We start from the raw sequence: 26,914 nt of genomic DNA, 5'->3' as shown, positions 1-26,914 counted from the left end.
TTTTTTTAATTTAAAATAGTACTACTAGTAGTAAAAGAAAGTAGAGGTCTGTACAAGTGAGGAAAACGATTCTTCCCAGATGTTATAATCTCTACCTCCTTGTTACCACTTTCTAAGAGCCAAGGCAAAGGCAGAAGCAACCATGCACTGTGGTGTTGAAGGTCTTCCTGTTCTTCTCTGGGGCTGAGTAGGTCTGAACATGACAACCTGAAGGAATGTGCTATAAAATTCCAACTCTCTACATGTTTCATGAATTAAACAGGTATCTAAATATGCCATTAATAGACCTCACCATTATCCAAGCAGTGTCTGGTCTTGGCTGGCCACAGCTGTCTGCAAAGCACATCTCTTTCCAGTAAGTCTATTAGTAGTCCTTAGAGACTGGTATCTTTACAGCCAGGCCATACCACATTTACCTTCCTGAACCTACAAGAGCTCCACATATGACACCAAAAGACAACAAAGAACAAAGACGTCCACTCAGACACTGCCACTTCTGGTGCAGAAGCCTGGCCAAGCACTTCTCCAATCTTCTACATCCCCTGTCCAGCAGCTCTGTGCAACTTACCCGGGCCCAAAGAGCTGGAAAATGCTAGCTATGGGTTTTCCGAAGGCCTAGCATGTTCTTTCCTACATCTGTGGCTTTCACAGTCTCTGGAATTACAACCCAGTAATCAATCACTACCAGGAATATGACTCACCTACATCTCCAGATAAAATCTCACCAGAGGGATCCCCCAACCTGTAGACCAAGATAGGCAGAAAGCTATGACTTTCGGGATGTTTGCTGTTTAAACCTCTCTGGGATCTAACTGAGATTTCCACCCCCACCTCTGTCATTTACTCCTTGTTCCCCAGCATTTCCTCACTTAGCTAATCAACCCCAGCTGGGAATGGACATGGCAGCAGAAACAGGCCAAGGTATGGCCAGGGGAATGCACTGTTTATTTGGAATGGCCATGTCCTTCCTCCAAGGGAGTTCATGCGGTCAAACGTGTCTGCAGCTATTAGTGGGATCTGACAAGGATGGCACTGTGCATTGGAAGAAGGCCACAGTTTATGATGCCTTCACGCTTGACAGAGTTGACAGGCACTGGCCAATCACAGCTTGTGCAGGGGCGATAGGTCAAGAAACTGAGATTTGGGCTCTGAGTTGAGCTTCTGTGCACTTACAGCCTACGAGCCCTCTGCAGAGAATGCCAGCATGTCCACAAAGATTCTGGGCATGTGACAGGCCTTGCCTGGGAACAGGACACTAGCAGCCCCAGCCCAAGTCCACCCCTGTGCTTGGAGTTGTCATAGTCTGTCAGTGTCTGTTTCTCTGTCTCTCCCTCTGTTTCTCTCTGTATGTGTCTCTGTGTGTGTGTCTCTCTCTTTTCTTTCTCTGTTTCTCTCTTTCTTTCCCTCTCCCTCTTCCTGTCTGGGGGTTTTGCTAGTACAACAGTCTCTGAATTGTAGGGGTATGTCATGTGCACCACAGGGATCTGTATCATTAAATAAGAGGAGCCTCACACATACTTTTTCAACAAGTCTATCTCATCCCAGCTTTTTCTGAGATACCTGACTGGGTCCACTTGACACCCTAATTTTTCCAGCAAAAGGATGCCCCCCCACTGCAGTCGTGCTTTCTCGACAGTCATCTCCCAATTTCAGCAGCCTTGGCAGTCACAAAATCCAGGAAGCTGTGGAATCACCACACCCTAACAGTTCTCCCTGATTTGTTCCTCACCTTACTTGAAGCAGAAGAGAGAAGGCTTCATCCTCCACACCATGCTTGGCAATCTTAGCTGAATATTCAAATACATTGCTTATAAGTTCTGTTTTTCCTGACCAGTAAGATCACTGACACATCATCAGGGGGTGCAGGTGTACCACACCAAGACAAGAGTTAGATATGCAGGTGCCAAACACCTGCCACATGCCAGAGGCTGCAGGTTAGGATGTGGATGGGTAAAAAGGGTGGCCGGGGTCTCAGAGCATGTCCTCACTCACATGTCTGTCTGCCTACCCAAGAGGAAGACATTGGTCTCACCTTCACTCCAAGCCCTTGGTCTCAGCACTTCAGCTCCTGACCCTGTTACCAGAGCCTTCTCTACTCCCTTGAATGCACATGGAGCCCCAGATCAAAGCTCACCAGAGAGCCCTCCCTCCTGTCACACCTCTTTCCTAGCTCTAGCTCCTCTCTCAAGCTGTCAACATGTCTTCCCAGGGTTGAACATGGTCAAGCTGGTCCCATAGGTCTGCCTTGCTGATCATAGGAACTGTTCAGAAACTCAGCATCAATTTACTTTCTGTTCCAACTAAGGGTTTGCACAAAGTCACAACTCTAGTCTTGTTTTTGTTAAATATACTTTAGTTTATTTTCATAATTTTATGCTTTATTTTGCTCAATCTGTGTGCTTTTAACCCCTGGCTTAAAATGGCTTTGGCTTATGTGTTTTTCAGAGGAAGATCTATACTGGGGGAATAGCGGAGATTTTTATCCACAATTCTCCTCAGGAAAGGATACAGCCTTGCTGCCCCATTCTGACTGCACTGTCCAGGAGTCTTTGGATTTGTAAGAACTAAGGCCGCCCCAACCCCCACCCCCAGCTGCATCTCCCTGCTTAGGGAATTCTTACCTGTGCCACCAACCCTTCACGTAGGATACAGCATTATACATCCCTGACCCTAGAACATGCACGTTACCTGTGTACAACACACTGTTCTAAACAAGAGCAGGCACAAGGCACAGGAATAGGATGGCACTTTCAGGCTCAGGACAAGGGCTGCATTTTTGGCCTGCTTGTGCAGTAACATGCTCACTTCATGTGCCTGCATGGCTGAACCACTGTGCTTGGACATGGGCAGATTATCTGCAAGGTCTTATGCTAGGCAAGCTAGGACCGATGAGCTATAGTCAGGTTCCCTCCCCACTTTTTCTTTCAGAGATAGGATCATATTAAGTTCTTTGGTCTTGGCTTCTTTAGTAGCTAGATTACAGGTGGGTGCCACTAGGCCCAATTAAGTAACCTTCTGAATAAGTCACTATCAAGACCATCCAGGCCACAGTATATGGAGGAGGAGACGGACCTTAAGCCTCCACTCTCAAAAGGCTTGCAGGGTACCTTCTGCAGTCACCGAGAATGCAGAGTGATCTGTATTTCTAACAAAGTGAACAACTATACCCCAAATCTATGTCTGATTTAAGATTCTCTTAGTTAAGAAAAAGGTACCCAGAGATCTAAAGCCAGATTTGGTGACTTGTGTGCATACATACACATATACCCCTCATATGAATCTCAGTGCTGGAGAGGCCAAGGCAAGAGAATCATAAATTTAAGGCTACAAATTTGAGGCTAGGGTACGATGCATAGAGATAGTTCCACACATATTTTTGCCAACATTCAGAAAGCTTGGAATTTCACCCAGCACCCTAGGTTCTTGGCCATGTGCTCTCAAGCTCACCCTACCCCTGAGACTTGGTTTATTTTAGGAATCTCTTATGTGGGCCACCACTAGCTCACACTATATAGTCACTACTATGAGACTAGGGAAAACAGTAGTTCTAGAATCCAGGAAGCCAGAGGGTTGAATAACAGATGGTGTCACAGAGGGGCAGGCTACTTCATCCCTTAGGTAGAAGAGAACACTTGAGAAAGGTTCATTAGACTCTGCTGCCCTGAAGACCAAGGGCCTGGCCTCTCTCCTACTGTTATGGGGGAAGGGGGGAGACAAAGGAAAGTCAAGGCAGGACTGACCTTGAGGGCAGGGATCTCCACACTGTCCCCAAGGCTGATAGTGCCTGAGAGGATAGTCCCAGTCATCACGGTGCCTTGACCCTTGATGGAGAAGCAGTGGTCCACAGACATAAGGAATGGTCCAGAGGGGTCTCTCGTTGGGATGGAAATCTGGGACTTCAGGAGCTGGAAAAGAAATGCTGCTATAAACACCTATGGGTGCAGGGGCTACACCACTGGCATCCTCCAGGGCCACCTTGCAAGCTGGCACAGGTCAGAGTACCATTGCTACAATTTAACTCAGTGAGAAGAGGGACCTGCTGAGGCCTCCATGCTGCAGCTGAGGCAGCTGCTGTAGGACATCTGCTCTACGGTCCTCATGTACAGTTCTTCCCCGAGCTGCAAGCTCCAAGAGTCTTCATCTGGTTTCCAGATGTCATCCAGGCCTTGCCTGCCATGCCACACTCTAGTGCCAGGCACCCATAGCAGGCAGACCTCTACAGAGCTCTCTTCTGTATGGCTGAGTCTCCCCACCTATCACTACAGTCCACTCTCTACTGTTAACATCTGCCTGTCTATCCCCACCCACTCCACAAGGTCATGCACTTAAGAGATCGCCAGTAGCTGGCACCATGCTTGAGGGAAAGGCATGTGAGAGAAGGACAAATGGAAAGGACAAATGGACGAGGGGAAACTCCTGGTGAGAGGGTGGAAAGCTGGCTTCCAGGGGCAGCAGCTGATGCCTGAGGTCCAAGGCAAAGGGCTGCACACAGGAAGCTTTTGTGCCCTCTGCCAGGAAGGCCCTAACAAATGGAGACCTAAGTTCCCTGGGCCAGAGGCTCCTGGGGTCTGGCCTTTCCTTCATGGCTGACTTTCCACATGCACTAGTACAACTGGCTAGTGTTCCTCAGACTATTTATGTGCTTGAGACACTGTCAGAACTAATTGATATATTTTTTTTTAAAGAGCACAGAGGCTGCACCGCTCGTTGAGCTTTCTGCTTTCTGATTTCAAGAGAGAGTAGTAATAATGTCTAGGTATTCAGGTCAGCAGTAAGTGTTCTCAAAGTACTGTCTTGTGCTAACAATTCCTTTAGGAAAATAATGGAGAGATTCAAAACAGACTTGATCTGAGATGTTACACTTTGTAGACATGTTTCATAGTCACATTTTTCTAGATTTTGCTTAAATTGTCCCAGATTTGTGTTCTCTAGAACTGACAAAATAACAAGAAAACATCTGTCAAGTGTGAAACACAGCATGGTTGGTACATGGGAGTCACATGTGAACCTTGGTCTGGGTCTGAGTTACCACTGAGATATGCAGGTAATAAATGATCTGTGTCCTTTCTTCTGTTCCCTGACATACAGTAGAAAGCCCAGGCATTGTGTTACACACCCTCGAAGGTTCAGGCTGGATGACAAAAAAGTTCCAGGCAGCTTGAGCTACTTAATGAGATCCTACCCCAACAGAAAGGCACAGCAGTAACAGAACTGCCCATACCAATTCATTTCATACAGAGGGGGTGAGGTAGGTGATAGATGGGGAGACTCAGCCCTGCAGAAGAGGACTCTCAAGAGGAGGTAACTTCTCCAAGAGAAGTTGGCATTCCATACTTGCTCATCATGAGTGTTTGATGGGGGCGGGGGGGGGGGGAGGAAATACATGGCTGATGAGGCTTGTGTGACATCTGGGAGCCTGTATCCCCAGGCAAGGACAATTCATGCAATCAAGACCATAGATGAAGTGTCTTAGGAGGGATGTGCCCACATACTGCCACAAAGGGACTGGGGCAGGTCATTACACTTCTCTGAATCTCACTCTTCCTCAGCCTTCCAACTTTGAAAGTGTTACAGATCCAGTATGTAAAGAACTCAAGTATGGGACCTGGTGAGCCAAATCATGTCACTGTTGTGGTAAACACAGCACTCCAAGTAACACACTTAGCCTCACAGTATCTCTGTGGTGCTGCCTTCCCTGCACTGCAACTTTGTTCACTGCATGAAATGAGTTACCTAAGACAAGTAATTCTTCTGTTGTTTGACTTAGGGTCTCACTAAGCGGGCTGACCTCAACCGTCCCATCTCTCGGCCTTAGCCTCTAAGGATGTATGTAGCCACACCCATGAATCTCTTGAGTCCAGTCAGAGAACAGTAGGCAGGCCAAAGCGAGCACACATTCTAGCTCCTGCACCCAGTGAAGTAACTGTACTTCCTCCTCACTGCCTTCTCCCTTTGCATCACTATCTATACTACCTTGAACACATCCCTGTCTGCTGGCTACTCTGGGATGTTGCTGCCACCTGCCAGGCAAGGGGAAGAACAAGGACAGTGGTGAAACCAGTATTCAGCAGGAGCACTAGGGTGATGCCTGATGGAAGCTCCATTCACTGGCAAGCTGGTGAGCATCGTCACTGTGCTCTGTCTGTGCTTCTGCTGTGTTCTCAGTGCTCTCCGCTCAGTGAGAGGGGAACAGCACTGGATTACCTGGATGACTCAGTTCCCTGTTTCTGCCCATTGCCACTGCTGAGCCTGGAAGAACAGCCTGAGCCCATAGTTCTACAAACAAAAAAACAAAACAAAACAAAAAAAAAGGTCTACTCCTCCAGTGGAGGCTGTGCTGCTCCAGCTTTAGGTAGAGGCAGACTGCACAATCTGAAGGACAGGAATGGAGCTTGTGATCAGATATGCTGTACAAGACTGAGTCTTCGATGAGAGTGAGAGGAAGGGGTGAGGGCAATGGGAGGCTTGAGGGACAGGTAACAGAGAAAGGCACTGCTTTGTCTGAAAGAAGTGTGAAAGAGGAGGGGCAGAATAGGAAACACAGTGGGTGGGAAGAACTTTGCAGAGTCCAATGTCCAAGGCTTCTGTGGACCTTTGTTTTGCAGTTTCTAAGGGAGGTGAAGAGTCTGACATCAGAGTGAGAGAGAGGCCCTTGGAGACCTCTTTCTAGGATTGCCTCTCCCTCCCTCTTAGGCAGAGGGGAACATGGAGAACTACTTGAGCAGGGTTGGGGCAGAGAGCAGCCTAGGTTCAAGCTGACAGTACCTCAATGAGTTCTGAGATGCCCTGTGGAGCTTCAGTTTCAGGGGCTTCTGGTCCCCCAGGTTTGGCTGCCACGGGAATAATCGGTGCACCCCGGAATCTGAAATAGAACAATCATCATGACAGTCACAGAGGCTGTGAGCACAACCCAGCACAGACTTGCAGAGCTGCTGGCACATCACTGAGCATGCCACGTGCCTCTTCTTCAGCCTTCAGGTGAACATGGGAAGGTAGCACCACTGCTCTGAACTGCCAGGTGAAACAGAAGTCCTACAAAGAAAGGACATCAGAATCTAAAAGGTTCACCTAGAAATTCAACTCCTCCTGAGCCCCCTCAGGAAGCAGCAGGGATCTAGGCAGGTTGTAGACTACAAGCTCTTTAAAAGATCCATACAATCTGGTTCTCTGAAATTTAGGACTACTGGTGATCCCAAAGTTCCTAAAGCTGCATCTAGAAATCCCTTCTTGCTGAGGAGAATCCCTTACTTAAACCATCTTCATTAAAACAAAACTAACAGTAACACTGTCAGGGAAGGAGGTAAAAGCAGTTCATATCCCTCTCAGCCCCCATGCTGTCTTTTCTTCTGAACATAGCTTTTTCATGCTTTGTACCAATGAATTTCCCCTGGCTTAATTACATTCTATTGTAATAGACACCATGGCATTTTATGGAAGGAAGAGTTTAACTAGGGGCTTACAGTGTCAGAGGGTTAGAGTCCATGATCACAGAGCACGGGCATGGGAGCTGAAACATCTGAGAACTCACATCTCGATCTACAAGTAAGAGGCAGAGAGAGAAAGAGACTGGGAAGGGTATGAGTCTTTTGAAAGCTCAAAGCCTGTCCCCAGTGACACACCTTCTCCAGCAAGGCCACACTTTCTAATCCTTCCAAAACAGGTCCACCCACTGGGGAACAAGTATTTAAACAAAAGATCCATTCTCATTCAAATTGCCACATATCCCATTTCCATGTTTTCAATATCTTACATAAAATATTTCTTATGCTACTGTGTGGGTGCTATCTCATACCCTCCTATCTTATTCATCATCATATCATGAAGAATTTTAGCTGGGTGTAGTGGCTCACGCCTTTAATCCCAGCACTCGGGAGGCAGAGGCAGGTGGATTTCTGAGTTCGAGGCCAGCCTGGTCTACAAAGTGAGTTCCAGGACAGCCATGGTTACACAGAGAAACCCTGTCTCGGGGGAAAAAAAAGAATTTTATATAGATTATATAACAGCAATATCAAGAACAATGATATCTTAAGCCAACTCATCACCATGGCTCTGTCGTGTTGTAGATGAGGAAATGAAGACTGGAGAGGCAGATTAAAGACACTAGTTGTAACCTTCAGAACCAACTTTAAACATAGACCTTCTAAGTGTGGAACTTGGCTTTCTTCCCTTCCTCACGGATGCCCTCCTGGTCTCCTCTTTATCACTTTTGGTGGCACAGTAGTATAAAATCCACAATTTACACTCATGCCTTGGAAGTTCCTCATTTATGAGCATTCACTGCAACAGCATACTAGCAAAAAATGGACTTGTCAGCTTTAGGAGAATCCATCAGCTATGAACCTCAGACTGAACACACCTAGAAAGATCAATGGCCATGGTAAACAAACACATGTAAAAGCCTCTTCATGGAAGCAATAAGAGCATGAAAAGAAATGGCCCAAATTTTTCAGAACTCTAGAGTTAACCAAAGAAAATGTGAACAAAAAAAGTGAAAATGGCTGGGAATCTGAGAGCAAGTTAGAAATAGATATTTCAAACCTGCTTTGTTCCATCTACCCACCAACTCTGTAGTAGCCTTGACAACCACAACCAAGCTAGTGTCTGCTGAACCCTAGAAGGGGCAGAATGGGTTTGAGTTCTCTCAAAGCACTTGACCCCAAGAAATACAATTCTCCTATATGGTAGTTCCCTAGAGGACCCCATCAGAAAGGCTATGTGTATCTGGCCTATTTGGAGACTTTTCAGTAGGAGTAGAAAGAGCAGAAACCTCTGAAGGCAAGGAGGTAGAGATGGGCTGTTTGATATCCCAACAATAGATTGAAGGGACCCTGACCTCAGCATCAATGTCATGGGCTGCCACCTTTCTGACAACCAAGTACCCACTTCCCAGAGATTTCATGGCAACAAAGGTTCAGAACTAAGTGGAATCCATGCAAGAATAGATCCCTAACATAGTGGGGTATATCTGACAGATAGCAGTGGTAGAATGGATGGCTTGAGCTTGGAGCTTCATGGCAGTCTAAAAGAAGGCTCTGCATGCAGCTGAAAGCAAGCTCAAGGCATCGGGTACAAATGTGGAAGGCCAAAGGAGGGTTCCCCACCCTCTATTCTCACTCTCCTTACAACATGGAGAAAGAAGAAGAGATAGAGAAAGCGACCTAATTGAAAACATGCTCAAAGTTTGAGAGGCTTTCTCTTACCCTCCCAGGTCTGACAGCTCCCTCCTGACTGATCCCAGTTTTCACCATCTTTGCATGTACACATATTCAACTCAATCAATCAGGCCCCAGCTGGCATTTTATATATACATATATATCTGAGCCAATAAGTTCTAGAGAGCGAAACTTGTCAGATTATTAGAGGAGGAAGAGAATGATGGCTTCATTCATACTAGCTCTGGTCAGTAGGCCAACTCCCAGATGCTGTGCTCTTTGGAGAAGGAAGATGGCCTTGAAGGCTTGCCAGAGACAGACACTGTTGAAACTCACTACATGAGGGCTTCTGTCTCAGGCAAGGAGACTCATTCCTGACTCAGCCTGCAAGCCTCCATGCTCCAGCTGTAGACATTTGTTCTTGTAGCTGTCTCCAGCCTCTAAGAACCTGCTGCTCCTCTTCCGGCCAGACCAGCACTGGGGTAGCTAGAGCGCAGGATCGGCTGACACCCGCCAGCTACCCAGGACCCCCGCCACAGGATTTTGAGACTGCTGGTGAGTGGAACACAGCTTCTGCTCCAGTCCAATCACGCGGGACCTGAGACTGCTTTGGTTGGGGAGGCAAAAATCCGGCCTCAGTAGGGCCACAAGCCTCTCCGGTCAGAAAAGCGCCAGGGTAGCTAGGGCGCAGGGTCGGCTGACACTCGCCAGCTACCCACAACACCCGCCACAGGATCTTAAGACTTCTGGTGAGTGGAACACAGCTTCTGCTCCAATCCAATTGCGCGCGGGACCTGAGACTGCATTAGTTAGGGAAGCAGAAAACCGGCCTGAGTAGGACCACAGGCCTCTTCCGGCCAGACCAGCACGGGGATAGCTAGAGTGCAGGGTCTGCTGACACCCGCCAGCTACCCACGACCCCCGCCACAGGATTTTGAGACTGCTGGTGAGTGGAACACAGCTTCTGCTCCAATCTTTAAACAGTGACAACAACAACAACTAACCCCAGAGATTACCAGATGGCGAAAGGTAAACGTAATAATCTTACTAACAGAAACCAAGACCACTCACCATCATCAGAACCCAGCACTCCCACCTCGCCCAGTCCAGGGCACCCCAACACACCGGAAAAGCTAGACACGGATCTAAAAGCATATCTCATGATGATGGTAGAGGACTTCAAGAAGGACTTTAATAACACACTTAAAGAAATACAAAGGAACACTGGTAAACAGGTAGAAGACAGTAAAGAGGAAGCACAAAAATCCCTTAAAGAATTGCAGGAGAACACTGCTAAAGAGTTACAAATCCTTAAAGAAAAACAGGATAACATAATCAAACGGGTAGAAGTCCTTACAGAAAAACAGGAAAACACATCCAAACAGATGATGGAATTGAACAAAACCATACTAGACCTAAAAAGGGAAGTAGACACAATAAAGAAAACCCAAAATGAGGCAACACTGGAGATAGAAACCCTAGGAAAGAAATCTGGAACCATAGATACCAGCATCAGCAACAGAATACAAGAGATGGAAGAGAGAATCTCAGGTGCAGAAGATTCCATAGAGAACATTGGCACAACAATCAAGGAAAATGTAAAATGCAAAAAGATCCTAACTCAAAACATCCAAGAAATACAGGACACAATGAGAAGACCAAACCTACGGATAATAGGAGTGGATGAGAATGAAGATTTTCAACTCAAAGGACCAGCAAACATCTTCAACAAAATTATAGAAGAAAACTTCCCAAATCTAAAGAAAGAGATGCCCATGAACATACAAGAAGCCTACAGAACTCCAAATAGACTGGACCAGAAAAGAAATACCTCCCAACACATAATAATCAGAACAACAAATGCACTAAATAAAGATAGACTACTAAAAGCAGTAAGAGAAAAAGGCCAAGTAACATATAAAGGCAAGCCTATCAGAATTACACCAGACTTTTCACCAGAGACTATGAAAGCCAGAAGATCCTGGACGGATGTTATACAGACACTAAAAGAACACAAACTCCAGCCCAGGCTACTATACCCAGCCAACTCTCAATTAACATAGATGGAGAAACCAAAGTATTCCACGACAAAACCAAATTCACACATTATCTCTCCACGAATCCAGCCCTTCAAAGGATAATAACAGAAAAAAACCAATACAAGGACAGGAACCACGCTCTAGAAACAACAAGAAGGTAATCCCTCAACAAACCTAAAAGAAGACAGCCACAAGAACAGAATGCCAACTTTAACAACAAAAATAACAGGAAACAACAATTACTTTTCCTTAATATCTCTTAATATCAATGGACTCAACTCCCCGATTAAAAAGACATAGACTAACAAACTGGCTACACAAACAAGACCCAACATTTTGCTGCTTACAGGAAACTCATCTCAGAGAAAAAGATAGACACTACCTCAGAATGAAAGGCTGGAAAACAATTTTCCAAGCAAATGGTATGAAGAAACAAGCTGGAGTAGCCATTCTAATATCTGATAAGATTGACTTCCAACCCAAAGTCATTAAAAAAGACAGGGAGGGACACTTCATACTCATCAAAGGTAAAATCCTCCAAAAGGAACTATCAATCCTGAATATCTATGCTCCAAATACAAAGGCAGCCACATTCATTAAAGAAACTTTAGTAAATCTCAAAGCACACATTGCACCTCATACAATAATAGTGGGAGACTTCAACACACCACTTTCACCAATGGACAGATCATGGAAACAGAAACTAAACAGGGACACAGTGAAACTAACAGAAATTATGAATCAAATGGATCTGGCAGATATCTACAGAACATTCTATCCTAAAACAAAAGGATATACCTTCTTTTCAGCACCTTCTCCAAAATTGACCACATAATAGGTCACAAAACAGGCCTCAACAGATACAAAAATATTGAAATTGTCCCATGCATCCTATCAGATCACCATGGACTAAGGCTGATCTTCAATAACAAAATAAATAATAGAAAGCCAACCTTCACGTGGAAACTGAACAACACTCTTCTCAATGATACCTTGGTCAAGGAAGGAATAAAGAAAGAAATTAAGGACTTTTTAGAGTTCAATGAAAATGAAGCCAGAACATACCCAAACTTATGGGAAGCAATGAAAGCATTTCTAAGAGGAAAACTCATAGCTCTGAGTGCCTCCAAAAGGAAACTAGAGAGAGCACACATTAGCAGCTTGACAACATACCTAAAAGCACTAGAACAAAAGGAAGCAAATTCACCCAAGAGGAGTAGACGGCAGGAAATAATCAAACTCAGGGGCGAAATCAACCAAGTGGAAACAAGAAGAACTATTCAAAGAATCAACCAATCAAGGAGCTGGTTCTTTGAGAAAATCAACAAGATAGATAAACCCTTAGCCAGACTCACTAGAGGGCACAGGGAAAGCATCCTAATTAACAAAATCAGAAATGAAAAAGGAGACATAACAACAGATCCTGAAGACATCCAAAACACCATCAGATCCTTCTACCAAAGGCTATACTCAACAAAACTGGAGAACCTGGATGAAATGGAGAAGTTCCTAGACAGATACCAGGTACCAAGGTTGAATCAAGATCAGGTTAATGATCTAAACAGCCCTATATCCCCCAAAGAAATAGAAGCAGTCATTAATAGTCTCCCAACTAAAAAAAGCCCAGGACCAGATGGGTTTAGTGCAGAGTTCTATCAGACGTTCAAAGAAGATCTAATCCCAGTTCTTCACAAACTATTCCACAAAATAGAAACAGAAGGTACTCTACCCAACTCATTCTATGAAGCCACAATTACTCTGATACCTAAACCACAAAAAGACCCAACAAAGATAGAAAACTTCAGACCAATATCCCTTATGAATATTGATGTAAAAATCCTCAATAAAGTTCTTGCTAACCGAATCCAAGAACACATCAAAACAATCATCCATCCTGACCAAGTAGGTTTCATCCCAGGGATGCAGGGATGGTTCAATATACGGAAATCCATCAACGTAATCCAGTATATAAACAAACTCAAAGACAAAAACCACATGGTCATCTCGTTAGATGCGGAAAAAGCATTTGACAAGATCCAACACCCATTCATGATAAAAGTCTTGGAAAGATCAGGAATTCAAGGCCCATACCTAAACATGATAAAAGCAATCTACAGCAAACCAGTAGCCAACATCAAAGTAAATGGTGAGAAGCTTGAAGCAATCCCTCTAAAATCAGGGACTAGACAAGGCTGTCCACTTTCTCCATTCCTATTCAACATTGTACTTGAAGTCCTAGCCAGAGCAATTCGACAACAAAAGGAGATCAAAGGGATACAAATTGGAAAAGATGAAGTCAAAATATCACTTTTTGCAGATGATATGATAGTATATATAAGTGACCCTAAAAATTCCACCAGAGAACTCCTAAGCCTGATATACAGCTTCGGTGAAGTAGCTGGATATAAAATTAACTCAAACAAATCAATGGCCTTTCTCTACACAAAGAATAAACAGGCTGAGAAAGAAATTAGGGAAACAACACCCTTCTCAATAGTCACAAATAATATAAAATATCTTGGCGTGACTCTAACTAAGGAAGTGAAAGATCTGTATAATAAAAACTTCAAGTCTCTGAAGAAAGAAATTATAGAAGATCTCAGAAGATGGAAAGATCTCCCATGCTCATGGATTGGCAGGATCAACATTGTAAAAATGGCTATCTTGCCAAAAGCAATCTACAGATTCAATGCAATCCCCATCAAAATTCCAAATCAATTCTTCAACGAATTAGAAAGTGCAATCTGCAAATTCATCTGGAATAACAAAAAACCTAGGATAGCAAAAACTCTCCTCAAGGATAAAAGAACCTCTGGTGGAATCACCATGCCGGACCTAAAGCTCTACTACAGAGCAATTGTGATAAAAACTGCATGGTACTGGTATAGTGACAGACAAATAGACCAATGGAATAGAATTGAAGACCCAGAAATGAATCCGCACACCTATGGTCACTTGATCTTCGACAAGGGAGCTAAAAACATCCAGTGGAAGAAAGACAGCATTTTCAACAAATGGTGCTGGCACAACTGGTTGTTAACATGTAGAAGAATGCGAATCGATCCATTCCTATCTCCTTGTACTAAGGTCAAGTCTAAGTGGATCAAGGAACTTCACATAAAACCAGAGACACTGAAACTTATAGAGGAGAAAGTGGGGAAAAGCCTTGAAGATATGGGCACAGGGGAAAAATTCCTGAATCGAACAGTAATGGCTTGTGCTGTAAGATCGAGAATTGACAAGTGGGACCTCATGAAACTACAAAGCTTCTGCAAGGCTAAAGACACCATCAATAAGACAAAAAAACCACCAACAGATTGGGAAAGGATCTTCACCTATCCTAAATCAGATAAGGGACTAATATCCAATATATATAAAGAACTCAAGAAGGTGGACTCCAGAAAGTCAAATAACCCCATTAAAAAATGGGGCTCAGAACTGAACAAAGAATTCTCACCTGAGGAATACCGAATGGCAGAGAAGCACCTGAAAAAATGTTCAACATCCTTAATCATCAGGGAAATGCAAATCAAAACAACCCTGAGATTCCACCTCACACCAGTCAGAATGGCTAAGATCAAAAATTCAGGTGACAGCAGATGCTGGCGAGGATGTGGAGAAAGTGGAACACTCCTCCATTGTTGGTGGGATTGCAAGCTTGTACAACCACTCTGGAAATCAGTCTGGCGGTTCCTCAGAAAATTGGACATAGTACTACCGGAGGATCCAGCAATACCTCTCCTGGGCATATATCCAGAAGATGTCCCAACCGGTAAAAAGGACACATGCTCCACTATGTTCATAGCAGCCCTATTTATAATAGCCAGAAGCTGGAAAGAACCCAGATGTCCCTCAACAGAGGAATGGATACAGAAATTATGGTACATTTACACAATGGAGTACTACTCAGCTATTAAAAAGAATGAATTTATGAAATTCCTAGCCAAATGGATGGACCTGGAGGGCATCATCTTGAGTGAAGTAACACAATCACAAAAGAACTCACACAATATGTATTCATTGATAAGTGGATATTAGCCCAAAACTTAGGATACCCAAGATATAAGATACAATTTGATAAACGCATGAAACTCAAGAAGAATGAAGACCAAAGTGTGGACATTGTGCACCTTCTTAGAATTGGGAACAAAACACCCAGGGAAGGAGTTACAGAGACAAAGTTCGTAGCTGTGATGAAAGGATGGACCATTTAGAGACTGCTGTACCCAGGGATCCGTCCCATAATCAGCTTCTAAACGCTGACACCATTGCATACACTAGTAAGATCTTGCTGAAAGGACCCAAATATAGCTGTCTCTTGTGAGACGAGGCCGGGGCCTAGCAAACACAGGAGTGGATGTTCACAGTCAGCTATTGGATGTATCACAGGGCTCCCAATGGAGAAGCTAGAGAAAGTACCCAAGGAGCTAAAGGGATCTGCAACCCTATTGTTGGAACAACATGATGTACTAACCAGAACCCTGGAGCTCTTGTCTCTAGCTGCATATGTATCGAAAGATGGCCTAGTCGGCCATCAATGGAAAGAGAGGCCCATTGGACTTGCAAACTTTATATGCCCCAATATAGGGGAATGCCAGGGCCAAAAGAATGGGAATGGGTGGGTAGGGAAGTGGGGGGCGCTATGGGGGACTTTTGGGATAGTACTGGAAATGTAATTGAGGAAAATATGTAATAAAAATATTAAAAAAAAAAAAAAAGATGGAAAGATCTCCCATGCTCATGGATTGGCAGGATCAACATTGTAAAAATGGCTATCTTGCCAAAAGCAATCTACAGATTCAATGCAATCCCCATCAAAATTCCAAATCAATTCTTCAACGAATTAGAAAGTGCAATCTGCAAATTCATCTGGAATAACAAAAAACCTAGGATAGCAAAAACTCTTCTCAAGGATAAAAGAACCTCTGGTGGAATCACCATGCCGGACCTAAAGCTTTACTACAGAGCAATTGTGATAAAAACTGCATGGTACTGGTATAGTGACAGACAAATAGACCAATGGAATAGAATTGAAGACCCAGAAATGAACCCACACACCTACGGTCACTTGATCTTCGACAAGGGAGCTAAAAACATCCAGTGGAAGAAAGACAACATTTTCAACAAATGGTGCTGGCACAACTGGTTGTTAACATGTAGAAGAATGCGAATCGATCCATTCCTATCTCCTTGTACTAAGGTCAAGTCTAAGTGGATCAAGGAACTTCACATAAAACCAGAGACACTGAAACTTATAGAGGAGAAAGTGGGGAAAAGCCTTGAAGATATGGGCACAGGGGAAAAATTCTTGAATAGAACAGTAATGGTTGTGCTGTAAGATCGAGAATTGACAAGTGGGACCTCATGAAACTGCAAAGCTTCTGCAAGGCTAAAGACACCATCAATAAGACAAAAAAACCACCAACAGATTGGGAAAGGATCTTCACCTATCCTAAATCAGATAAGGGACTAATATCCAATATATATAAAGAACTCAAGAAGGTGGACTCCAGAAAGTCAAATAACCCCATTAAAAAATGGGGCTCAGAACTGAACAAAGAATTCTCACCTGAGGAATACCGAATGGCAGAGAAGCACCTGAAAAAAATGTTCAACATCCTTAATCATCAGGGAAATGCAAATCAAAACAACCCTGAGATTCCACCTCACACCAGTCAGAATGGCTAAGATCAAAAATTCAGGTGACAGCAGATGCTGGCGAGGATTTGGAGAAAGAGGAACACTCCTTCATTGTTGGTGGGATTGCAAGCTTATACAACCACTCTGGAAATCAGTCTGGCGGTTCCTCAGAAAATTGGACATAGTACTACCGGAGGATCCAGCAATACCTCTCCTGGGCATATATCCAGAAGATGTCCCAACCGGTAAAAAGGACACATGCTCCACTATGTTCATAGCAGCCCTATTTATAATAGCCAGAAGCTGGAAAGAACCCAGATGTCCCTCAACAGAGGAATGGATACAGAAATTATGGTACATTTACACAATGGAGTACTACTCAGCTATTAAAAAGAATGAATTTATGAAATTCCTAGCCAAATGGATGGACCTGGAGGGCATCATCTTGAGTGAAGTAACACAATCACAAAAGAACTCACACAATATGTATTCACTGATAAGTGGATATTAGCCCAAAACTTAGGATACCCAAGATATAAGATACAATTTACTAAACGCATGAAACTCAAGAAGAATGAAGACCAAAGTGTGGACACTGTGCCCCTTCTTAGAATTGGGAACAAAACACCCAGGGAAGGAGTTACAGAGACAAAGTTCGTAGCTGTGATGAAAGGATGGACCATTTAGAGACTGCTGTATCCAGGGATCCTTCCCATAAGCAGCTTCTAAACGCTGACACCATTGCATACACTAGCAAGATTTTGCTGAAAGGACCCAAATATAGCTGTCTCTTGTGAGACGATGCCGGGGCCTAGCAAACACAGGAGTGGATGTTCACAGTTAGCTATTGGATGTATCACAGGGCTCCCAATGGAGAAGCTAGAGAAAGTACCCAAGGAGCTAAAGGGATCTGCAACCCTATTGTCGGAACAACATGATGTACTAACCAGAACCCCGGAGCTCTTGTCTCTAGCTGCATATGTATCGAAAGATGGCCTAGTCGGCCATCATTGGAAAGAGAGGCCCATTGGACTTGCAAACTTTATATGCCCCAATATAGGGGAATGCCAGGGCCAAAAGAATGGGAATGGGTGGGTAGGGAAGTGATGGGCGCTATGGGGGACTTTTGGGATATGTAACTGAGGAAAATATGTAATAAAAATATTAAAAATTAAAAAAAGAAAAAAAAAAAAAAAAAGAACCTGCTGCTCCAGAAACCTGTGACTCCGGCCTTCCACAGAGACAGGAGACATAGCCCTCCTGTTGTTGATCTGCTTTCTGCAGACCTGCTCTTAAGGAACATCTCTCAATTGACATCTGAACCCCTCAGAGAGTTCAGGTGCAGTACCACTACCAATTTCTCTGGGCTGCACCCCAAAGCCTGCTGAGTAAATGGAGTTATGATAGTGACAGCATTTTGTTTGGCATCCTGCAGATGCTTAGGGACCCTGAGTTTCTGCTTCTTATTCGAATTTTTTTTCCTTTCCTGTTTAAGGTGTTACTCCTGCATGGGAAATGAAGTTTCTCCTAACTTCCCTTGCTGTCTTCCCACTAAGTTCTTATAATGATGGTAGACGGAAACCCAGGATAGGGCAATGAGCAAATCATTTTCTCACTGCAAAAGCCTTTTCCCTGAGGGTCTCTGTTGAAAATAAAGGGAAGTAGTCAACGGCATGATGAGGTGAAAGGTAACTGTTTAAGCAAACAAGAAGAAGATTAAAAAGCTTAGCAGGAAAAGGTCAGGAGTCAGATGGTCAGAGCTGGCTTAGAAAAGCTCTCACATATCCTGAGAACTGGGGTCACCACAGGCACAGGACTTGCATGCTCAGGAGAGACCTAGAAGAGCATGGGCCCTCACCTCTGACTTCAAGGTTCTATGCAAACAGAGAGTAAAAGCTAAGGCACAGTTAACTGCTGCTGGAACTCTGACAGCTTGGCTCCACATGTATACAGAAACCCTCATCAAGGAGCATCCTACATCCAGGCATCTAGGGAAAAGTGTCCTGTCCTTAGTGATCACTGAGTGGAGACCTCAGGGTCTCCATGACAAAGAATAACGACTTTCCACAATCTGCCCAGAAAAGTCATCAAACTATTAACAAAATATAGTGAGGGTTTATGTAACTTCTAATACTACTTCATTATGTCATTATAAATGCCTAGGATTCACCAAAATTTTATTATACAGCCAGGCACAGAGACCATGGTACAAGCCTTTAATCCCAACACTCAGGAGGCAGAGGCAGGCAGATCTCTTTGAGTTCCAGGACAAGCTGACTTGGTACAGGGTGATTTCCGGGACACTCAGTGCTGCACAGAGAAACCCTGTTTCAAAAAACCAAACCAAAACAAATTTATTATACAGGCATAGTTCAGAGTTTGTTTGATTTTTGTGTGTCTCTGCATGTGTGTGTGGGTGTGTGGGTGTGTGTGTGTGTGTGTGCATGCGCGTGTGTGTTGTTATGATATTATACCTGGCCAAACAACTTAATAGAGAAAAGGCTTATTCTGGTTTGGTGTTTGAGAGTCTATTACAAAGGGGAGGGGCATGGTGGAGCAGAACCACTCACCTCGTGATAGCCAGGAGCACCACAGAGAGAGGAGGGGAGGGCAGAGGAGGGCAGGGGAGGGCAGGGGAAGGGAGGGGGAGAGAATGCCCATGCTTTTTTCTTTTATTCCATTTGGCCCCTCACCTACGGTATGGCTGCCAATATTCAGAGGGGTCTTACCCCTTAGTTCATCCTCTCTGAAAACACCATCACAGTCATACCCAGAAATGTGTTATGTTAACCTTCTAAGCACTTATCAATCAACCCATCCATCAAGCTGACAACCAACATTACCCATCACAACTGCAAAGAAGCAAGAGAAGAGTCCGCATATAAGAAAGAATTAATAGAAACTGTCCCCAGGAAGCTCTCCCAGACTTGATAGCAGGTTCCTCCCCCCCCCCCCAGTGTGTTCAAATAAATGTACCAAGTCTAAACAACTTGACAATCCTCCACCACAAGAGAGAGTGTAACAGTTGGTGTAGATCTCTATAGGTTTGAGGCCAGCCTAGGCTACACACACACACACACACACACACACACACACACACACACACAGATATACTATGACAATTTCCTCCAAATTGAAACACTTATTCTGTGAAGCTCATTAAGACTCAGGAAGTTCTAAAGTAGACAGATTCCTTAGGAGTTAGGAAGGAAACAATGGCAAGTGTCAGGAAGTCTCTGAAATCAGATTCACAGGGCTTTTCCTTCCTTAGGTTAAGTAAGCCTTATGCTTGCTAAGGAGAGAGAGCCAAAGCTATGGGGCTGCCTACAAGTCCCAGAGAGCCCCAGGCTCCCAGCTGTCAGCAGCAGGACACTCACTGGGTGTGAGAGTTTAGTGGTACAGCCTCCTTAACATTGCCCATGCTCTTGGAGTTATGTAGCCCTAATAAACTCAGCAACGTGCTAAGGTGGACGTTGGTCTGTCCTTAGTTCCCTATCTGGGGTAAGTAGATGCTTGTTTTTATCACCCTAGGTAAGTTAACACAACAGTTAGAAATTAAAAAAAAAAATCCATAGTTTGGAAATGCAAGAACTGAAATGAAAACTTCAGTCAGGAGTGAAGGTCAGGAGTGGATCTGAGCATGCAGAATAGAGAGCTGACAATCGAGATCGATCCATCTAGGGAAAAGGAAGGAGAGAACCCAGTTGCAGTGGCAAAACTGTGTCTCAGGCAAAGCAGCTTAAGTACAATGGTGATTTATGAAGCAAAAAGAATGAATGGAAGCATCATGGATGACAAAATCATGGTCTGTCCCTTCCCAAATTTGATGAAAATATTAACCTGCACATTTAAGAAGCTGAACAAACTCCAACTGTTAACTCAAAATCTACAACTAGGCAGAAAACAGCCTCGGCCGTTGATGAGGGCATTTCCCCAGCTTGGGAAGAAACCATCTCATATGTGAGAGCAGTAGTGCATGGAGCTGGTCCCAGCCATGGAGACCAGGAGGATGTCATATTTAAAGTATAGGAAGCCTGTCAACACAGATCATATACCTAATCAACAAATATGATTCAGAAAATTAAAAAGAATACAGAAGTGCCATGTAGCTGAGGAATTCTACTACACATGCCCACGGGAATGGAAAGAGGAAATGAATACATGTCCACGTGTGCCTTAGTTACTTTCAGCACTGGGAGAGAATACCATGATCATGCCAGCTTATAAAGGAAAATGTTTAATTAGGCTTATGGTTTCAGACAATAGAATCCATGACCGCAGCACCAGCAGCTGAGAGCTCACAAATCTCCCTGAGGAAGGAGAAGGAACAGACAAAGGACTCACGGTTCTGTATGTGGCAAAGGCTACCAGAGTGTCACTGGGTTCCACTGTCTAGTCTGGTTTTGAAGAACAAGTGGCGGCAAGTAGCAGAGGAATTAGTGTCCTTGTAAGGACAATCAGCGTCAGGACAAGGCTCTGCAGTGAGGCTTCTAAGACCAGAGCACTGAGCTCTAAGTACTTCCTGGCTCCTCAATTTCCTCCCCATGACACTCTGAGTGTCCGTTTACCGTTGTGCCTCAGTTTCCTCATTAAAATGATAGTAGAATCTCTGATACAATTACTTCAAGCCCTGAATGAAGTACTGCAATGAAAACATCTCATCAGGTACTGAGCACGTCATGTGAGTTCTATATTATCTAAGAAATGAATGAAAGGTTCTAGAACAATCATTGTTTTGCCTCTGTGTCTGACAGTCATTAAGGATTCAGCAATTAATGTCTATAACTTGTTCTTGTTTTCTAATAAAATTGTAACAGTATGTATTTATTTTACATAGTGTTCCAGTTTCCTTTCTGTTGCTATGTTAAAATAATCTAACAAAAAGCAACTTAAAAGGATAAAAGTTATATCTGCCTTTCACTTCCAGACCATAGTCCTTCAGGGCAGAAACTCAACGCAGTAAGTAGAAGCAGACACTATGAAGAAATGCTACTTGCTGGCTCACTTTAGCTCCTAAGCGCATGCCTAGTTAGCTTTCTGATACACTTAAGAACCATCTGCCTAGGGATAGTGTCACCCACAGTGGGTTGGACCTTCCTACAATAATCAGCATGAAGGCTGAGGGAATGGCCCAGCCATAAAGAGTAAAAACATTGCCCTTACAGAGGACCAGAGCTCAATCCCTAACACCTATATCAGGCAACTCAAAGCTTCAACTCCAGGGGAGTCTAACGTCTTCTATTCATGAGCACAATCCTACATAATTTAAAACACAAATGAATCAAGACAATTACTCACAGACATGCTCACCAAGCAACCAAATCTAGACAGTCCCTCAACTTAGCGGCTTCTCCTCTCAGATGACTCCAGGTTGTATCAAGTTGAAAGGTAAGGCTATCTAAGGTACACAGCAATAGGATGCACAGACATTTTCTTCATGTGTGCCATGAAAGTGGACATACTTACCAGCCACTCCCCTTTTTGTTATTGCTATTCTTTTCATTTCTACTTCCATGTCTCACATATCCATATGTGGCTTTATGTGTCTATATGATATCTAGGATAGACAAATGGGAGGAAAATGCATGCCATGTATGTTTGACTCTGATTAAATTGTGATGATTTCTGGTTGCATTCATTCCCCTGCAAATGACACAGTTTCATTATGTCTGCACAGAACTCCATTGGGCATATAGAGGCCACACCTATTTTATCTACTCCTCTGTTGACAGATACCTAGGCTGATCCCATAACTCAGGTAACTGTAAATATTGTTCCATGAACACTGATATGTAGGTGTTTCTGTTGTAATTTAAAATGATAGAAAATGGCCAGAATATTGGATGTTACAATTACACCTATCATGTAACTGGCTTTTAAAATTATAACTCAAAACTTTATTAATGATTCCTAGAAGACTTTTACTTGTTATATTTAACAACATATAGTCTGTGTCTTTAAAATTATTTATATGTTGAAATTTGATAACACAAAATGAGACTTTTCTCATGATACAATCAGAAAATTACATTAGCCCTTCCAAAATAAAAACATTAATCAGGCTCCCAACAATTATCATACAATAATTATATCAGTTTGAGAACTGCACATACTAGCTCAGGCTTAGTTACTCTTCTTAATCTGGCCATACAACTTAGGTTGACCACTCTAAAACAGAGCTGGCTTTGAAACACTTTCCATCATTCACTAGCTGTGTGACCTAGAACAAGCTACTGAAGCCAGTCCAGCTTTAAGATTTCCTTCCATCAGGCAGAGGCAGGCGGATTTCTGAGTTCGAGGCCAGCCTGGTCTACAAAGTGAGTGCCAGGACAGCCAGGGCTACACAGAGAAACCCTGTCTCGAAAAACCAAAAAAAAAAAAAAAAAAAATTTCCTTCCATCAAAGTGGTCTGGAGAAGTGACATCCACCTTGTGGGGTCATGACAGAGGGAATGGAAAGCCCCTACCAGAATAGTTCTTGGTACCTAAAGAACCTTTGTGGTCTTGGTACACCACAAAGACCTGTCATCTCCTCCATACCCTACCTACACATCACTTCATCCAAGGAATCCAAGACAATAGGAGTGACCATTTGGGGAAAACTGAAATTACACACAAAGCAGGAAGCATACATATTTCAAAATCAAACCATAAAGAGGAGATGCCCCAAATTCCAAATACAGATGTGCTCACACAGCAAAGACACCCGAGACAGGCGGGACAGATGCCAGCAAAGCACCACAGAAGAGGAAGAGGCGCTGGGGTGTATGAATGAGCTTAGTCTTCTGTCACTTAGACACTAATTCTATTAAGTGAACATGAATGCAAGTGTTTTCAGTGAAAATATTATGCTTAAGGTATGAATGTGTCATTTTAAAAATTGTTTTCTGCTCTAACAGACTTTTTAAAATTAACTAATGAAAGCCCAGTCTCTGAGGACAAAAAAAAGTCTACTATTGAAGCTACAAAAATAAACACAAGAAAAACAAAACAAAGCTAATAGTGTCTAGTTAGATACTGTTTCCCACTGAAGGCACAGAGCCTGGCTAAACTTAGGGATGCTATAAAGACATGGCAAGACTGAGCTGAGGTGTTTCCTTGAAACAGGTAAGAAAGGTGTAGAGACAACCCAGTTTAATGTTCTCCAACACCGTGGCAGCTGCGCCACATCAACCTGTCTGCACTACAGTGTGAGTCACACACTCCAAGTCACGTGTCTTTTCTTTCCACAACACCCTTGGCCATTGCCATTACCCCCACTATCCTGGTAGGTGCCCAGGAAGAGGTCACTGAAGGGAAGAGCCCTGGGAAGAACTCAGTACCACTAGACCCCACTGCCCATGTCGAGCCTTTTCAAGTCCCTTTGACCAAGTCTGTCCCTCACCAAACCTTCATCTGCTGAACTCTTCTCAAGACCCCTGCAGGCCTTCTTACAGCCTAGATTTTGCTTCTCTGTAAGGAAAAGTCCTCTCACTAAAGTACCCTCCTACCCAGCGATTTCCAAAGAACCCAGTGTCTGCTATTCACATAGCTTATGCCTAGTTTTCTTTTTCTTTTTTTTTTAATGGTTATTTTATTTGTTTACATTTCAAATGTTGTTCTCCTTTCCTGGTTTCCCTCTGTAAGCCCCCTATGCCATCTCCCATCTGCCCTGCCTCTATGAGAGTGCTCCTCCACCCACACACCTACTCCCATCTCACCACCTTAGCATCCCCCTACGCTGGGGCATCAAGTCTCCAAAGGACCAAGGGCCTCCCCTCCCATTGATGCTAGATAAGGCATTCTTCTGCTACAGCTGCAGCTGGAGCCATGGGGTCCCCACATGTGTAATCTTTGGTTAGTGGTTTAGTCCCTGGGAGCTCTGGGGGTGGGGGTGGGGTCCAGTTAGTTGATATTGTTGTTCTTCCTATGGGGCTGCAATCCCCTTCAGTTCCTTCAGTTCTTCCCTTAACTCTTCCCTTGGGGTCCCCATGCTCAGTCCAATGGCTGTCTGCGAACATCTGCATCTGTATTGGTCAGGCTCTGGCAGACCCTCTTAGGGAACCACTATACAAGGCTCCTGTTAGCAAGCACTTCTTGGCATCAGCAATAGTGTCTGGGTTTGGTGTCTGAAGATGGGATGGATCCATAGGTGGGACAGTCTCTGGATACATTTTCCTTCAGTCTCTGCTCCACTCTTAGTCCCTGTATTTTCTTTAGACAGGAACAATTCTGAGTTAAAATTTTTGAGATGGGTGGGTGGCCCCATCCCTCAAATGGTGGCTGTACCTATCCCCTGGGTATGGTCTCTATAGGTTCTGTCTTTCCTGTGTTGGGTGTTTCAGCTAATGTCATCCCTGTTGGAACCTAGGAACCTCTTGCTTCCCTGGCATCTGGGACTTTCTAGTGGCTTACCCTCCCCCACCCCCACCCCGGCAGTTCCCCATGCCCCACTGCTATACACCACCATTCAATTTCCCAATCCTCTGTACTTCTCCCCTGTCTCCTCCCACACCTGATTCTGCCCCACCCCCACCCGCGGCTTTATTCTTCCCCTCCTTTCACCCTGGTTTTCTTATAATAAGTTTTCTTAAGTGAGGTTCTGATGAAATCTCACTTGTGCCAGGCTGTACAAATGGCACACAACTGAACCCAAGGATTCCTGGAGCCATGGACAAGCAAGGGGCTAGAGCCCTTGCCAGAGTTTCTACCTCTATGTGACACTAATAGAAATAGATGCTTTCTTCTGATCCCTGCTTCTTGACACATCACCAAAGCCTATTCCTACATATGTCCTTCATGTCCTCAAGAGAGTCCCTGACTTCTTGGGCTCTTGCACCTGCAGGCCTCTCTCTAGCTAATACATAAAATCAAAAAGCAAAATAAAAGTAAATACCCCAGCCCTGCTCTATACACAGAACTAGACACATGCTCAGCAAAGAATCCCAATGCCTAGGAGCAGGGCTTGGGTCCCTACAATAAAAAACTAGGAACCGGCCAGGGCTGCCAGAGGCCTAGGGTACCATCAGCCCTTCAGGAGCCAGAGTCCAGCACCTTCTACACAGGGAACAGGGTAAGGAAGTTCTGTTATAGGTGACAAAGCTCTGGAACTAGAACCCAGCAGCATACCTACTCTGATTCTGCTTCCAGCCTCAGGTCTAGGGCTGAGTGCTCACTCTCTCTCTCTCTCTCTCTCTCTCTCTCTCTCTCTCTCTCTCTCAGTCTCTCTCTCAGTCTCTGTCTGTCTCTGTCTGTCTGTCTCTCTCTCTGTCTCTCTCTCTCAGTCTTGGTCTGTCTCTCTCTGTCTCGTTCTGTGTGTGTGTGTGTATGTGTGTGTGTATGTGTGTGTGTACATGTATATATCATGCAGAGGGCTCCAAGGATTTACCATAAAATATCTGGAAATTCAGTGGTTTTTATCCAAATCCTTCTGGGCAATCCACTGCTGGGTGCCTGACCATTTTCACCACACTGAGACAGTTGTACTACTTTCTAGGCCTGCAGCACATGAGCCACCCTGGATCTTGGCACAGAGGAAAGCTGTCCAGGAATCCCTAGGCTGCTGTGAGGTTCCAAAAGAAGGGCTCTAACCTGATAGCAGCCCTCAGCCCTGTAATGAAATCATGGCTGACACCAGGAGCATTCAAGCACTCACTGCCATCTCCTCCAGTCTATCCACACAGCTATATCATAGTACTCAGTGGCCCAGACACACCAACTGTGCGCCCAGGCTGACTTCCACCAGCATGCGGTCCTAGATAACAACAACACATATACACATATTTTATATATATATATATATATATATATATATATATATGAATTTATAAGTCATGTAAAAGAAATCTAAGCAAACAGAGCGAAAATTTTAAGTTTGGAATAGTAGACTTCCAAAATGGCCATCATTTATCAAGTCTTGTTTTCTCAGCAGTCAAGCAAGTTGCAAAACTGACCTCTGGGGTAACTGTATGATCCAGCTAACTTAATGATCTGTGTGTGGGAATCCCTGGCATAGTGCCAAGCCTCCTCATTACAGTTTTCCCTCTTAGAACTTGCTACACGCAGGCTGCCAAGAGTTTCTCCTCGAAACGCTATGAGGCTAAAC

The 26,914-nt window shown here is 44.1% G+C and overlaps 1 protein-coding gene across 5 annotated transcripts in view; it reads right to left on the bottom strand.

Moving 5' to 3' along the window:
- The window catches only part of Eefsec (eukaryotic elongation factor, selenocysteine-tRNA specific), a 199,557-nt gene that overhangs the window by 92,104 nt on the left and 80,539 nt on the right, over nt 1–26,914 (bottom strand). For 4 of the 5 annotated variants that reach the window (XM_021165245.3, XM_085840359.1, XM_021165246.2 and 1 more), the window contains exons 3-4: nt 6,766–6,862; nt 3,741–3,905 (exon numbers count right to left, since the gene is read on the bottom strand). In XM_021165245.3, coding sequence (XP_021020904.2) covers nt 3,741–3,905; nt 6,766–6,862 — 262 coding nt within the window. Of the gene's footprint in view, nt 1–3,740; nt 3,906–6,765; nt 6,863–7,460; nt 7,546–26,914 lie in introns of those variants that run through there. The other variant, XM_085840358.1, reaches the window with a different exon arrangement.

Source organism: Mus caroli, unplaced genomic scaffold (assembly GCF_978045245.1).
Source record: "Mus caroli unplaced genomic scaffold, Mus_caroli_1 scaffold_7, whole genome shotgun sequence".
NCBI classification, from domain to species: domain Eukaryota; kingdom Metazoa; phylum Chordata; class Mammalia; order Rodentia; family Muridae; genus Mus; species Mus caroli.
The sequence above is the reverse complement of the archived record's forward strand: the minus strand, read 5'-3'. Positions and strand labels throughout refer to the sequence as shown.